We start from the raw sequence: 14,156 nt of genomic DNA, 5'->3' as shown, positions 1-14,156 counted from the left end.
AGAGGGGTCTCAATCTGCATTAGGCTGCATTGTTTTTTTAGACCATAAATATCTGGACTGTGAACGGTTAGATGGGGCTTAATACTAACATAATAGTAAAATGTATTGCTGTGACTGCACAAGTAAATTTAGCTTTGTGGAATTCTTTTTTTTAAAGGAAAACTAGTCAAAGTGCTCACTATATATATATATATATATACAGTATATACACACACATAGAGAGTGCTCCCTCGACCCCAACCCTATATGCATCTTGTTCCCAGGCAGGCTGGTATAGCTCAGAGAATATGGAGCTTGGTTTTCTAAATATGGGTACACCAGTTTTTGATGTTCGCACCTTTAGGAAGTAGAACAAATTATCCTCCTCATCTCCTGCAACATGGCAACAGCCATTCAGTAACTTGTAACATGGTAGGAATGACTCAGAATTTCCTGTAATATAACAACAGTGACTCTGTCTGACAGTCTCTTTTGCTTGTTTTAATATGGGAATAGTAATTAAAGAGGAACTTTAACCAAGGATCGAACTTCATTTAAAAAATTTATTCATTGTGTTATTTTCACTACAGTTCCTCTCTTTAAGCTTGATTGTATAAGGCAATGGCACAAAGGGACTGATTCTACAAAGAAAGAAATAATGTCTTTGCTGGGTTTCGAGATCGCTGAGAACCGCAAACTTTCCCAGAAGTTCGTTTCGCCCCCACAGTGCATCATGAGGGTCAACTTTGACCCTCTACATCACAGTCAGCAGGCACATTGTAGCCAATCAGGCTACGCTCCCTCCTGGAGCCACTCCCCCCTTATAAAAGGCAGGCAGCGTCAGGCTTTGGACTCACTCGTGTGCCTGCATTAATTAGAGAAGGGAAAGCTGCTGCAGACTCTCATAGGGAAAGCTTAGGCTCTTGTAGGCTTCTTAGCTTGCTCCTTGCTGATTCTTATTGCTAAAAAAGCACACCTCAACAGCTCTTTTGAGAGCCCATACCCAAGAAAAGAAAAAATTCCTCCATTGCATCAGCAGTTACAACCCACTAACAATATACCTATGTTTCCATAACAGAGCTCCATATCCCATATAATCTCGAAGGATAATCCAAAGAATCAAAAACCATATCATCTACAACATTATCTTCAATTCTCAGATAAAACAATACCTTTTCTTTTCATTCTTGTATACCTAATGTCAGTGGGTTTTTCCATCTTTCTGCTATCAGTTTACGTGCAATTAAGAGGGCAAAATTAACTATTTTACTCTTGGGCGATGTTTCTATTTCGGTATTTGACTCCAAAGTATTTCCAAAAAGAACAATTAATATATCATTACTATTCTTAGCCAGATCAAGATGGTTATAAAGAAAATCAAGTACCTCTAACCAAAATAATCTAGTTATCGGGCAATAAGCCCACATATGCAAATAGCTGGGTGAATCTTCCTTACATCTCCAGCACACATTTCCTTCTTTTTGTTTACCTCTTTTCATCTTTCCGGGAAACCAATACATTGACAAGCAGGTATCTTTGAAATCCATATACTGCTCAGTATTTTTTTCCACATCACATTATCAATCATTATACCCAGTTCTTCAGACCACTTATCCCGTACTATATTTGATGATCTCGAATCATGCTTGTTAAGGAATTTATAAATCCAAGAGATTGTCCGTGATGGTATTTTTTTTTCCCAAAAAATTTCTTCAAACTCGTTTGGAACTGATCTTAGCGTCTATATTCCTTTTTAATCTTAGCCATTATATTGTAAGCTTGTGTCAGAAAAAAAGATTTAACCACTTGAGGACCGCCCCCAGCCGATGGGCGGCGGCAAAGTCCGGGCCCAAACGACCGCAATACGCCCATCGGCGGGGGTGGCTGCGTGGGTGGCTATGCGGCGATCGCGTCATTCGTGACGCGATCAGCCGCCGGGGACTGGCTCCGCCCACCGCTCGTAGTAACCCGCCGGCCGTTCGGAAGCGCCGGCGGGTTACTAGCAACCGGATCGCCGCATGGAAATAGTATAATAGGCTTTGTAATGTATACAAAGCCTATTATACTGGCTGCCTCCTGCCCTGGTGGTCCCAGTGTCCGAGGGACCACCAGGGCAGGCTGCAGCCACCCTAGTCTGCACCCAAGCACACTGATTTCCCCCCCCCTGCCCCCTGATCGCCCACAGCACCCCTCAGACCCCCCCCTGCCCACCCCCCAGACCACTGTTTGCACCCAGTCACCCCCCTAATCACCCATCAATCACTCCCTGTCACTATCTGTCAACGCTATTTTTTTTTTATCCCCCCCCCTGCCCACTGCCCCCTCCTGATCACCCCCCCACCCCTCAGATTCTCCCCAGACCCCCCCCCAGACCCCTCCCCCCGTGTACTGTATGCATCTATCCCCCCTGATCACCTGTCAATCACCTGTCAATCACCCGTCAATCACCCGTCAATCACCAGTCAATCACCCCCTGTCTCTGCTACCCATCAATCAGCCCCTAACCTGCCCCTTGCGGGCAATCTGATCACCCACCCACACCAATAGATCGCCCGCAGATCCGACATCAGATCACCTCCCAAATCCATTGTTTACATCTATTCTCTCCTCTAAACACCCACTAATTACCCATCAATCACCTATCAATCACCACCTGTCACTGTTACCCATCAGATTAGACCCTAATCTACCCCTTGCGGGCACCCAATCACCCGCCCACATGCTCAGATTGCCCTCAGACCCTCCTTTATCAATTCGCCAGTGCAATATTTACATCTGTTATTCCCTGTAATAACCCACTGATCTCCTGTCAATCACCTATCAATCACCCCCTGTCACTGCCACCCATCAATCACCCCCTGTCACTGCCACCCATCAATCAGCCCCTAACCTGCCCCTTGCGGGCAATCTGATCACCCACCCACACCAATAGATCGCCCGCAGATCCGACATCAGATCACCTCCCAAATCCATTGTTTACATCTATTCTCTCCTCTAAACACCCACTAATTACCCATCAATCACCTATCAATTACCCCCTATCACCACCTGTCACTGTTACCCATCAGATTAGACCCTAATCTACCCCTTGCGGGCACCCAATCACCCGCCCACACGCTCAGATTGCCCTCAGACCCCCCTTTATCAATTCGCCAGTGCAATATTTACATCTGTTATTCCCTGTAATAACCCACTGATCACCTGTCAATCACCTATCAATCACCCCCTGTCACTGCCACCCATCAATCACCCCCTGTCACTGCCACCCATCAATCAGCCCCTAACCTGCCCCTTGCGGGCAATCTGATCACCCACCCACACCAATAGATCGCCCGCAGATCCGACATCAGATCACCTCCCAAATCCATTGTTTACATCTATTCTCTCCTCTAAACACCCACTAATTACCCATCAATCACCTATCAATCACCACCTGTCACTGTTACCCATCAGATTAGACCCTAATCTACCCCTTGCGGGCACCCAATCACCCGCCCACACGCTCAGATTGCCCTCAGACCCCCCTTTATCAATTCGCCAGTGCAATATTTACATCTGTTATTCCCTGTAATAACCCACTGATCTCCTGTCAATCACCTATCAATCACCCCCTGTCACTGCCACCCATCAATCACCCCCTGTCACTGCCACCCATCAATCAGCCCCTAACCTGCCCCTTGCGGGCAATCTGATCACCCACCCACACCAATAGATCGCCCGCAGATCCGACATCAGATCACCTCCCAAATCCATTGTTTACATCTATTCTCTCCTCTAAACACCCACTAATTACCCATCAATCACCTATCAATCACCACCTGTCACTGTTACCCATCAGATTAGACCCTAATCTACCCCTTGCGGGCACCCAATCACCCGCCCACATGCTCAGATTGCCCTCAGACCCCCCTTTATCAATTCGCCAGTGCAATATTTACATCTGTTATTCCCTGTAATAACCCACTGATCTCCTGTTAATCACCTATCAATCACCCCCTGTCACTGCCACCCATCAATCACCCCCTGTCACTGCCACCCATCAATCAGCCCCTAACCTGCCCCTTGCGGGCAATCTGATCACCCACCCACACCAATAGATCGCCCGCAGATCCGACATCAGATCACCTCCCAAATCCATTGTTTACATCTATTCTCTCCTCTAAACACCCACTAATTACCCATCAATCACCTATCAATTACCCCCTATCACCACCTGTCACTGTTACCCATCAGATTAGACCCTAATCTACCCCTTGCGGGCACCCAATCACCCGCCCACACGCTCAGATTGCCCTCAGACCCCCCTTTATCAATTCGCCAGTGCAATATTTACATCTGTTATTCCCTGTAATAACCCACTGATCACCTGTCAATCACCTATCAATCACCCCCTGTCACTGCCACCCATCAATCAGCCCCTAACCTGCCCCTTGCGGGCAATCTGATCACCCACCCACACCAATAGATCGCCCACAGATCCGACATCAGATCACCTCCCAAGTGCAGTGTTTACATCTCTTCTCTCCTCTAAACACCCACTAATTACCCATCAATCACCCCCTATCACCACCTGTCACGGTTACCCATCAGATTAGACCCTAATCTGCCCCTTGCGGGCACCCAATCACCCGCCCACACCTCAGAACGTCCTCAGACCCCAGCCCTGATCACCTCGCTAGTGCATTGCTTGCATCTATTTCCCCCCTCTAATCACACCTTGAGACACCCATCAATCACCTCCTGTCACCCCCTAGCACACCTACCCATCAGATCAGGCCCTAATTTGCCCCGTGTGGGCTCCTGATCACTCGGCCAAACCCTCAGACCCCCTTCAGACCCCCTTCCGATCACCTCCCCAGTGCATTGATTGCATCTATTTTCCCCTCTAACCGCCCCCTGAGACACCCATCAATCACCTCCTGTCACCCCCTAGCACTCCTATCCATCAGATCAGGCCCAAAACATCCTGTCATCTAAGAGGCCACCCTGCTTATGACCGGTTCCACAAAATTTGCCCCCTCATAGACCACCTGTCATCAAAATTTGCAGATGCTTATACCCCTGATCAGTCATTTTGAGAAATTTGGTTTCCAGACTACTCACAGTTTTGGGCCCGTAAAATGCCAGGGCAGTATAGGAACCCCACAAGTGACCCCATTTTAGAAAGAAGACACCCCAAGGTATTCTGTTAGGTGTATGATGAGTTCATAGAAGATTTTATTTTTTGTCACAAGTTAGCGGAAATTGATATGTATTGTTTTTTTTTTCACAAAGTGTCATTTTCCGCTAACTTGTGACAAAAAAAAAATCTTCTATGAACTCACCATACTCCTAACAGAATACCTTGGGGTGTCTTCTTTCTAAAATGGGGTCACTTGTGGGGTTCCTATACTGCCCTGGCATTTAAGGGGCCCTAAACCGTGAGCAGTAGTCTAGAATCCAAAGGCCTCAAAATGACCTGTGAATAGGACGTTAGGCCCCTTAGCGCACCTAGGTTGCAAAAAAGTGTCACACATGTGGTATCGCCGTACTCAGAAGAAGTAGTATATTGTGTTTTGGGGTGTATTTTTACACATACACATGCTGGGTGGGAGAAATCTCTCTGTAAAAGGACAATTGTGCGTAAAAAAAAATCAAACAATTGTCATTTACAGAGATATTTCTCCCACCCAGCATGGGTATGTGTAAAAATACACCCCAAAACACATTATACTACTTCTCCTGAGTACGGCGGTACCACATGTGTGGCACTTTTTTGCACCCTAAGTGCGCTAAGAGGCCCAAAGTCCAATGAGTACCTTTAGGATTTCACAGGTCATTTTGCGACATTTGGTTTCAAGACTACTCCTCACGGTTTAGGGCCCCTAAAATGCCAGGGCAGTATAGGAACCCCACAAATGACCCCATTTTAGAAAGAAGACACCCCAAGGTATTCCGTTAGGAGTATGGTGAGTTCATAGAAGAGTTTATTTTTTGTCATAAGTTAGCGGAAAATGACACTTTGTGAAAAAAAACAATTAAAATCAATTTCCGCTAACTTGTGACAAAAAAAAAAATCTTCTATGAACTCACCATCCTCCTAACGGAATACCTTGGGGTGTCTTCTTTCTAAAATGGGGTAATTTGTGGGGTTCCTATACTGTCCTGGCATTTTAGGGGCCCTAAACCGCGAGGAGTAGTCTTGAAACGAAATTTCTCAAAATGACCTGTGAAATCCTAAAGGTACTCATTGAACTTTGGGCCCCTTAGCGCAGTTAGGGTGCAAAAAAGTGCCACAGCCACACATGTGGTATCGCCGTACTCAGGAGAAGTAGTATAATGTGTTTTGGGGTGTATTTTTCCACATACCCATGCTGAGTGGCAGAAATATCTCTATAAATAGACAATTGTGTGTAAAAAAAATAAAACAATTGTCATTTATGGAGATATTTCTCCCACCCAGCATGGGTATGTGTAAAAATACACCCCAAAACACTTTATACTACTTCTCCTGAGTACGGCAATACCACATGTGTGGCACTTTTTTGCAGCCTAACTGCGCTAAGGGGCCAAAAGTCCAATGAGCATCTTTAGGCTTTACAGGGGTGCTTACAATTAGGCACCCCCCAAAATGCCAGGACAGTGAACACACCCCACAAATGACCCCATTTTGGAAAGTAGACACTTCAAGGTATTCAGAGAGGAGCATAGTGAGTCCGTGGCAGATTTCATTTTTTTTTGTTGCAAGTTAGAAGACATGGAAACTTTTTTTTTTCTTTTTTTTGTCAGAAAGTGTCATTTTCCGCTAACTTGTGACAAAAAATAAAATCTTCTATGAACTCACCATGCCTCTCACTGAATACTTTGGGATGTCTTCTTTCCAAAATGGGGTCATTTGGGGGGTATTTGTACTATCCTGGAATTTTAGCCCCTCATGAAACCTGACAGGTGCGCAGAAAAGTCAGAGATGCTTGAAAATGGGAAAATTCACTTTTGGCACCATAGTTTGTAAACGCTATAACTTTTACCCAAACCAATAAATATACACTGAATGGGGTTTTTTTTATCAAAAACATGTTTGTCCACATTTTTCGCGCTGCATGTATACAGAAATTTTACTTTATTTGAAAAATGTCAGCACAGAAAGTTAAAAAAATCATTTTTTTGCCAAAATTCATGTCTTTTTTGATGAATATAATAAAAAGTAAAACTCGCAGGAGCAATCAAATAGCATCAAAAGAAAGCTGTATTAGTGACAAGAAAAGGAGGTAAAATTCATTTAGGTGGTAGGTTGTATGACCGAGCATTAAACCGTGAAAGCTGCAGTGGTCTGAATGGAGAAAAAGGCTCTGGTCCTTAAGGGGCGAAAAGACTGTGGTCCTGAAGTGGTTAAAGGGTCATTTTGTTTAACAATATTCTCATCTTTAAACAGTAATGACATCAAATCTCCCACTGTGGCCTGCTCCATCAGTCCTACTTTCAATAACCACATCTTAAACTTAAATTGGTCTATCCCCAGACTTAGAAGAGATGTAATTGGTGACATATCCTTAAAGCCTTTTTTCGGCTTTAAGTAATTGGTTAGTATGCTTAAGGTAGATTTTATCAGAGGGTGAGAAGTATTCAAAAGAAGCTGCCGATATATATTTTAAAATTCCATGTGGCCAGAAATGTATCACTAATTAAATCCATCTATAGAATAGTCCAGATATTAGTCTGGTTACAATTCCTCCAGCATAACACTCGGCCCAAATGGACCGCTTGATAATATTTGAAAAAATCGGGGGCTGCCAATCCTCCAACATTTTTATCTTTAGTCAAAATTCACAGATTTGTGCCTTTTTTTTGCACCAGATAAATTCTTGTAAAAGCTTATGGAGCTCTTTAAACCACACATTTGGTATATTAACTGGTATATTTTGAAAAAGAAATAATAGCTTTGGAGTAATCATCATCTGTATAATAGAAATTCTTCCCATGCTAGATTCAGTAATGACATTTCTATAGTTAAGCTCAAAGAGATCACCTAATTTTTTACCAATTTTTATACCTAAATATTTAATATATGTTTCAGACCATATCATATTTATTATGTTAGAAATGTCTTCTCTTGTAGTTTTTGTGCATCCCAAATCCAGAATCAAAGATTTTCCATTATTAACTCTGAGTCCAGATAAAAGCCCAAATTCTGCGACTAGCTCCAAAGCTCTTGGTATAGATCTACCAGGACTAGTAAGCATTAACATAATATCATCTGCATAGGCCAAAATCTTCGCCTCTCCATAAGTGAAGAGCAAACCGCACACAACCTCATCCTGTTGGATTTTTTGAATGAGTATCTCGATAACCAAATTAAACAGATATGGAGATAGAGGACATCCCTGATGAACCCCTCTGGTCACAGCCAAAAAAATCTGAATTAAAAACCATTAATTTTGACATACGCATACTTTTTCAAGTATAATTTCTTAATACGTTCAATTATATTTTCCCAAAAACCCATTTCATGCATAATCTCATAGAGAAAGTCTCTAGAGATCATATCAAAAGCCTTCTCAGCATCTAGGCTTACCTGAACCGCCTCTAATTGTTGAACTTCACACTTGTGCATAAAACTACAGATGGTATATATGTTATCCCGAGCCTGTTTGCCCTTTCTGAAGCTTGCTTGCTGTCCTCCTAATATTTACTCCATAACAGAAACCATACTAGTTGCCAAAATCTTAGAATATATTTTCACATCAATATTTATAATAGAAATCGGTCTCTAGTTTTCACAGGCGGTCCGTGGCCTACCTTCTTTATGAATCAGAGAGAGAGCAGCTATATTTGTTGTATGAGAAAAGGTTGTTGAGGTCTGGTCATTATTTATCATTGTACAAAATGGATCTGCCAGAATAGATACAAATGCTTTATAAAACTCTGCTGAATATCCATCCGGTCCTGGGCTTTTATTTGTAGCCAATCCAGACACAATACTAACAAATTCTCCTTCTTGAATTGGTGCATTCAGCAACCGTCTTTCTTCCTCCTCAATTTTTGGTAGATTTATTGTTTTTATATATCTAGATATATCTGATGAAAAACCCTTCTCTTTTGTATAAAGCTTGCCATAAAGTTCCGCAAAGGCATCAGCAAGGCACATGATTACAAAGCACAAACTTCAATGGGATGACCACCTGAGGAAAAGCAGCACACACAAGCAAAGCCACACACTGCAGTGGAAGATTGCAGGCCGCAATTTTTTCTCAAAAAAGGCGATACCTAAACTGTACCATGATGTTGAAAGGCAAGTGGTGACATCTCTGGCACACAGCGTTGGGTCAAGAGTCCAGTTGACCACGGATGCCTGGTCTGCAAAGCACACTCAGGCCTGCCCGAAGACTAAGTCAGTCCCCACACACAGCATCTCTGCCTGCACGCCGTGTGACTGCCTGCCCCTAGACTAAGTCGCTCCCCACACAGCATCTCTGCCCGCAGGCCGGTTGACTGCCTTCTCTGCCACCACCAACAGGGTCCAGGACTCCAGGTGGATTCCTGAATTTTTAAGGCCACTGCTAGCAGCGGCCGCTATAATACTTTTTCTGGTGCGTGTACATGCCTGCCTAATTTTTCTGGCTGCACTGCAGCTGCAACAAAAACACAAAAGGCATGTACATGTGCCAATCCCCCTTCGTGATCATTACCTTGCAGCGGTGAAGGGGCTTGCGTATCACAATGAAGCAATGACCACCGGCTATATGAGTGTCTCGGGGGGGGGGGGGGGGGGCACACCCAAGATAATAAGGTAGTTGCTTCATTGTGGACAGACCAAACTTGATCAGCTGGACAGTCACTGTTGTTCTATCATTGAGCTACCACAGCCCGGCGACCATATGGGCTTGAAATCCGCCACGGCCTGCACTCTAGCCATGGTGTGCACCAGTCCAGCACGGCCGTCACTACACAAACAGCTGTTTGCGGTGCGTTACACAGTAAGTTTAGTCTGTCAGTGTGAAGCAGTACACTAATTACACTCCCTGATTGATGTATACACATGCAAGATGTTTTAAAGCACTTTAGGCCTGCAATTTAGCATGCAATGTGATTTCTGCCTTTAAAACGCTGCTTTGCGTCCAATCCAGATTTTTCCCCGGGACTTCTGGTGACTATCACACTATCCCGCCCCCTCCAGGTGTTAGACCTCTTGAAACATATTTTCCATCACTTTTTTGGCCATCATAAGTGTTTCTAGTTTTCAAAGTTCGCCTCCCCTGGTTCGCAAACTGAAAATCGGAGGTTCGGGCCATCTCTAGTGTGAAGTAACAGCAGGTGAAGTGACATTTTCTCTCTTTATACCACCACTGCTTTAACCTCTTTAAACATATGAACAGTAACTCAGTCCCCTTCAGAGCTGGTTTTCGGCAGGTCAACAAAGCGTTGTTTAAGAGTGATCTACCGCCATTCCGTTCAATTGAATGGAAGCAGTTTTTGAATGATGGTGACAGCAGTTGCCATCATTTGTGCAAACATCAATAAGGTGTGATGACATGTCATATCTACACTGTGTTCAGGGCAGTCATACCTTCTTACGCATCCTTGATGTTAGTGTGCCAAGACCATCTGGGTGGCTTTCAGCTGGATCCTTCTCTTCCCGTGAGCTCTGCATAACTGCTTCCATATTAGTTTTAGTCTTCAAAGCTTGTCGCCGAGGCACAAAAGGTTGCAGAAAATCAATATAGCATACCCTTAAAAAAAAAAAAATGAAATGTGTTTATTCATTGTTTAATGGTTGACAGGATAAGTTTGGTGTAAAATGTATGTCATTTTATCAGAGAGTTAATCAAATTTGCCCCAGGCCCCCTAGAACACATAGCCTACCAAGAAACTTGCATGACAGATAATGAAGTACATCATTTCTTTTAAAAAGGTGTACAAAGTGTAACAAAACCCGGACAGTGGCACGGTGGAGGGGGAATCAAGTGCAAAAAACTCACCAAAAATATGAATTTTATACAAAAACATTTTAATGGTTACTTTTAAAGAAGTTTCAACGGCCACCAACTTGAGCAGTTACCGTATTTTTCGGAATATAAGACGCTCCGACATATAAGACGCACCTAGTTTTAGATGGCAAAAATCAGGAAAAAAAAATTAACTAAACCTAGATGCGTCTTTGGTGCAGGGGCGTCTTACCAACCTACTCCCCTCTAAAATGTCTCCATCTAGGCTACACTGGCCAGCTACACTACACTTCACTAACTAACCCCTTCTGCCCCCCACCAACTACACTACACCTCACTACACTTCACTAACTAACCTCTGCTGTCCCCACCAACTACACTACACTTCACTAACTAACCCCTTCTGTCCCCCACCAACTACACCTCACTACACTTCACTAACTAACCTCTGCTGTCCCCACCAACTACACTACACTTCACTAACTAACCTATGCTGCCCCCACCAACGACACTACACTATGCTACACTTCACTAACTAACCTCTGCTGTATCTCACCTGATCCTGCCGCCGCGCTCGTGTCCTCCATCAGCGGTAATCCGAGGCTGCCCGATCATCCAGATTCATGTCTTCTGTATCATGAGGCTTCCCACTCATTAAGGATGCAGCTCTTTGGCGTCCCATCCGCCGCGTTCCTCATCGCTGCAGTCTCGGTAAATAGACTGCAGCCTTCCAGTGTACTCGTTCGTCTGGCGATACTCTTCCTAGTTACCGCGTCATAGGCACTTCCTGGTTGTAGCGCACGTGACGTCAGGCGCACGTGCGCTGCGGGTCACACAGAAGAGGCACTGTAACCAGGAAGTGCCTATGACGCAGTAACTAGGAAGAGTATCGGGCAGAGGAATGCGTACACCGGAAGGCTGCAGTCTATATACCGAGACTGCAGCGATGAGGAACGCGGCGGATGGGACGCCAAAGAGCTGCATCCTTAAGGAATGGGATACAGATACAGAAGACATGAATTGGATGATCGGGCAGCCTCGGATTACCGCAGATGGAGGACAGGAGCGCGGCGGCAGGATCAGGTGAGTATATTCTGGGACCCAAAACCGTACCTTTTGAATATAAGACGCACCCACTTTCCCCCCCCCCCCAGTTTTGGGGAAGAAAAAGTGCGTCTTATATTCCGAAAAATACGGTAATAGCAAAGTCGTCATACATGCCCGAATCACCAAATCTGAGTATGTAAAGGGAATTGTTTTTTCCCAAAAGACATTGTAGTTTTTTGAGAAAATTGATTTTACATTTAGGATACAAAACGGTGTATATATATATATATATATATATATATATATATACATATATACAGTGTTTCCCATAATTATTCATACCCCTGACACATTTTCACTTAAAGTTACTTTTATTTAACCAGCAAGTAATTTTTTGACGGGAAATGAAACAGGTGTCTCCCAAAAGATAATGAGACAATGTACAAGAGGCATGTGGAAAAATTTCTCAGATTTTATTTACATTTGAGCAAAAAGCGTCCAGTCCAAAATTATTCATACCCTTTACAAACTGTCACAGTCTGTGGGAAAATCCTAAGTTCTATACCATTCCAAATAGTCCAAGCTGTTCTAAAGCATTCTAATTACCCTAATTAATTGGGAACAGCTGTTTTTATCAGCTCAACAGGTAAAAAACAGCAACTCTCTGCAGTTGGTTGGTGGACAGTCCTGGCTAAGATAAAGGAGCTCAGTGAGGACCTGTGGCTGCGCTTTGTGGCTGTTCACAAGTCAGGAAAGGGCTAAAAGGCCATTTCTAAATGTTTTCAAGTTCCAGTGGCTACATACAGTGCAAAGTATAAAAATACAAGATGTTCCACACTGTGGAAAATCTCAGAGGATGTGGTCGGAAGCCAAATGTGACGCCTGTGCTGGCCAGGCAGAGAGTGAGAGAGGTGAAAAATCCAAGGATCACCACCAAGGCCATCCTGGTGAATCTGGTCTCTGCTGGAGGCAATGTCTCAAGGCAGACAATCCAAGGATACTGGATGCAGACCTAGGAGGGCGCCACTTCTCCCGATAAGGCACAAAAAAGCTTGCTTGGCCTTTGCAAATCATCTGGACAAAGAAGAAGACTTTGGATCTTCTGTATTATGGTCAGATGAAACAAAATTTGAATTGTTTGGTCACAATGATGTAAAAAGGAGAAGCCTTCAACCCAAAGAACACCATGCCCACTGTCAAACATGTTGGTGGGAACCTAGTGCTTTGGGGGTGTTTTTCAGCCAATGGACCAGGGAACCTAATCACAGTAAACGGCACCATGAAAAAAGAGTAATGCAGTCTGCAGAAAAACTTGGCCTTGGGCACCGGTGTACATTTCAGCATGACAATGACGCAAAACAGACAGCAAAAGTGGTGAAGAAATGGTTAGCAGATAGCAGCATTAACTTTCTGGAGTGGCCCAGCCAGAGTTCTAACTTGAATCCAATTTAGAATCTGTGGAGGGAGCTAAAGATCACGGTGATGGCAGGAAGACCCTCCAACCTGAAAGATTTGGAGAAAATTGCAAAAGATGAATTGGTCAAAAATACCTGTGGAGACATGCAAAAAGCTGGTCTGCAATTATAGGAAGTTTTGATTGCAGTAATAACCAATAAAGGTTTTTCTATTGATTTCTTAGAAGGGTATGAATAATTTTGGACTGGACACCTTTTGCTCAAATGTAAATAAAAGTTTAATAAGATTTTAAGATGTTAAATGTGAACGCAAACTTTTGACACTAAAATTTGTGTTAAGCACAAACGGGTGAACGGCAACTCTTCGCTAGGAACTGTTCGCCGGGCGAACGTTTCTACCATCCCCACTGTTCGCAAACTTTTGCCATGCAGCAAAAGGTAGCTTCAATAATTCAAAATAGTATTTGTACTATTTCACATTTTCTTGTTCTAAAAATATATTTTAATACCAAACACAATAAAAGAACAATGATGCTGTAAAAAACACATCCCCCAACATAAAGACACACATACATAAAGAATTATCAATACAACTTACCGCCCATCACCACTGGATTCAAATTTTTTTGCTAAGAGATCACGTTCATAATTATTCAGGTGAATGCAAAGCTCGGCTAAGAGATCTTTAAATTCTTCTTTGCTGACAAAGCCAGTGCGGTAAGGATCAAGATCCTCAAATTCTTTTCGTAAGTCATCCCATAAGTATTCCACCTAAAATATAACAAATACAGCT

General features: G+C 43.5%; 1 protein-coding gene across 1 annotated transcript in view; it reads right to left on the bottom strand.

Moving 5' to 3' along the window:
- The window catches only part of LOC137546384 (EF-hand calcium-binding domain-containing protein 6-like), a 147,987-nt gene that overhangs the window by 4,235 nt on the left and 129,596 nt on the right, over positions 1–14,156 (bottom strand). The window contains exons 17-18 of the mRNA XM_068268771.1: positions 13,962–14,134; positions 10,523–10,685 (exon numbers count right to left, since the gene is read on the bottom strand). Of these exons, the coding sequence (XP_068124872.1) occupies positions 10,523–10,685; positions 13,962–14,134 (336 nt within the window). The remainder of the gene's footprint in view (positions 1–10,522; positions 10,686–13,961; positions 14,135–14,156) is intronic.

This window comes from Hyperolius riggenbachi, chromosome 1, assembly GCF_040937935.1.
Source record: "Hyperolius riggenbachi isolate aHypRig1 chromosome 1, aHypRig1.pri, whole genome shotgun sequence".
Taxonomy (NCBI): domain Eukaryota; kingdom Metazoa; phylum Chordata; class Amphibia; order Anura; family Hyperoliidae; genus Hyperolius; species Hyperolius riggenbachi.
Note: the sequence above shows the minus strand (reverse complement) of the source record. Positions and strands in the feature narration are given on the sequence as shown.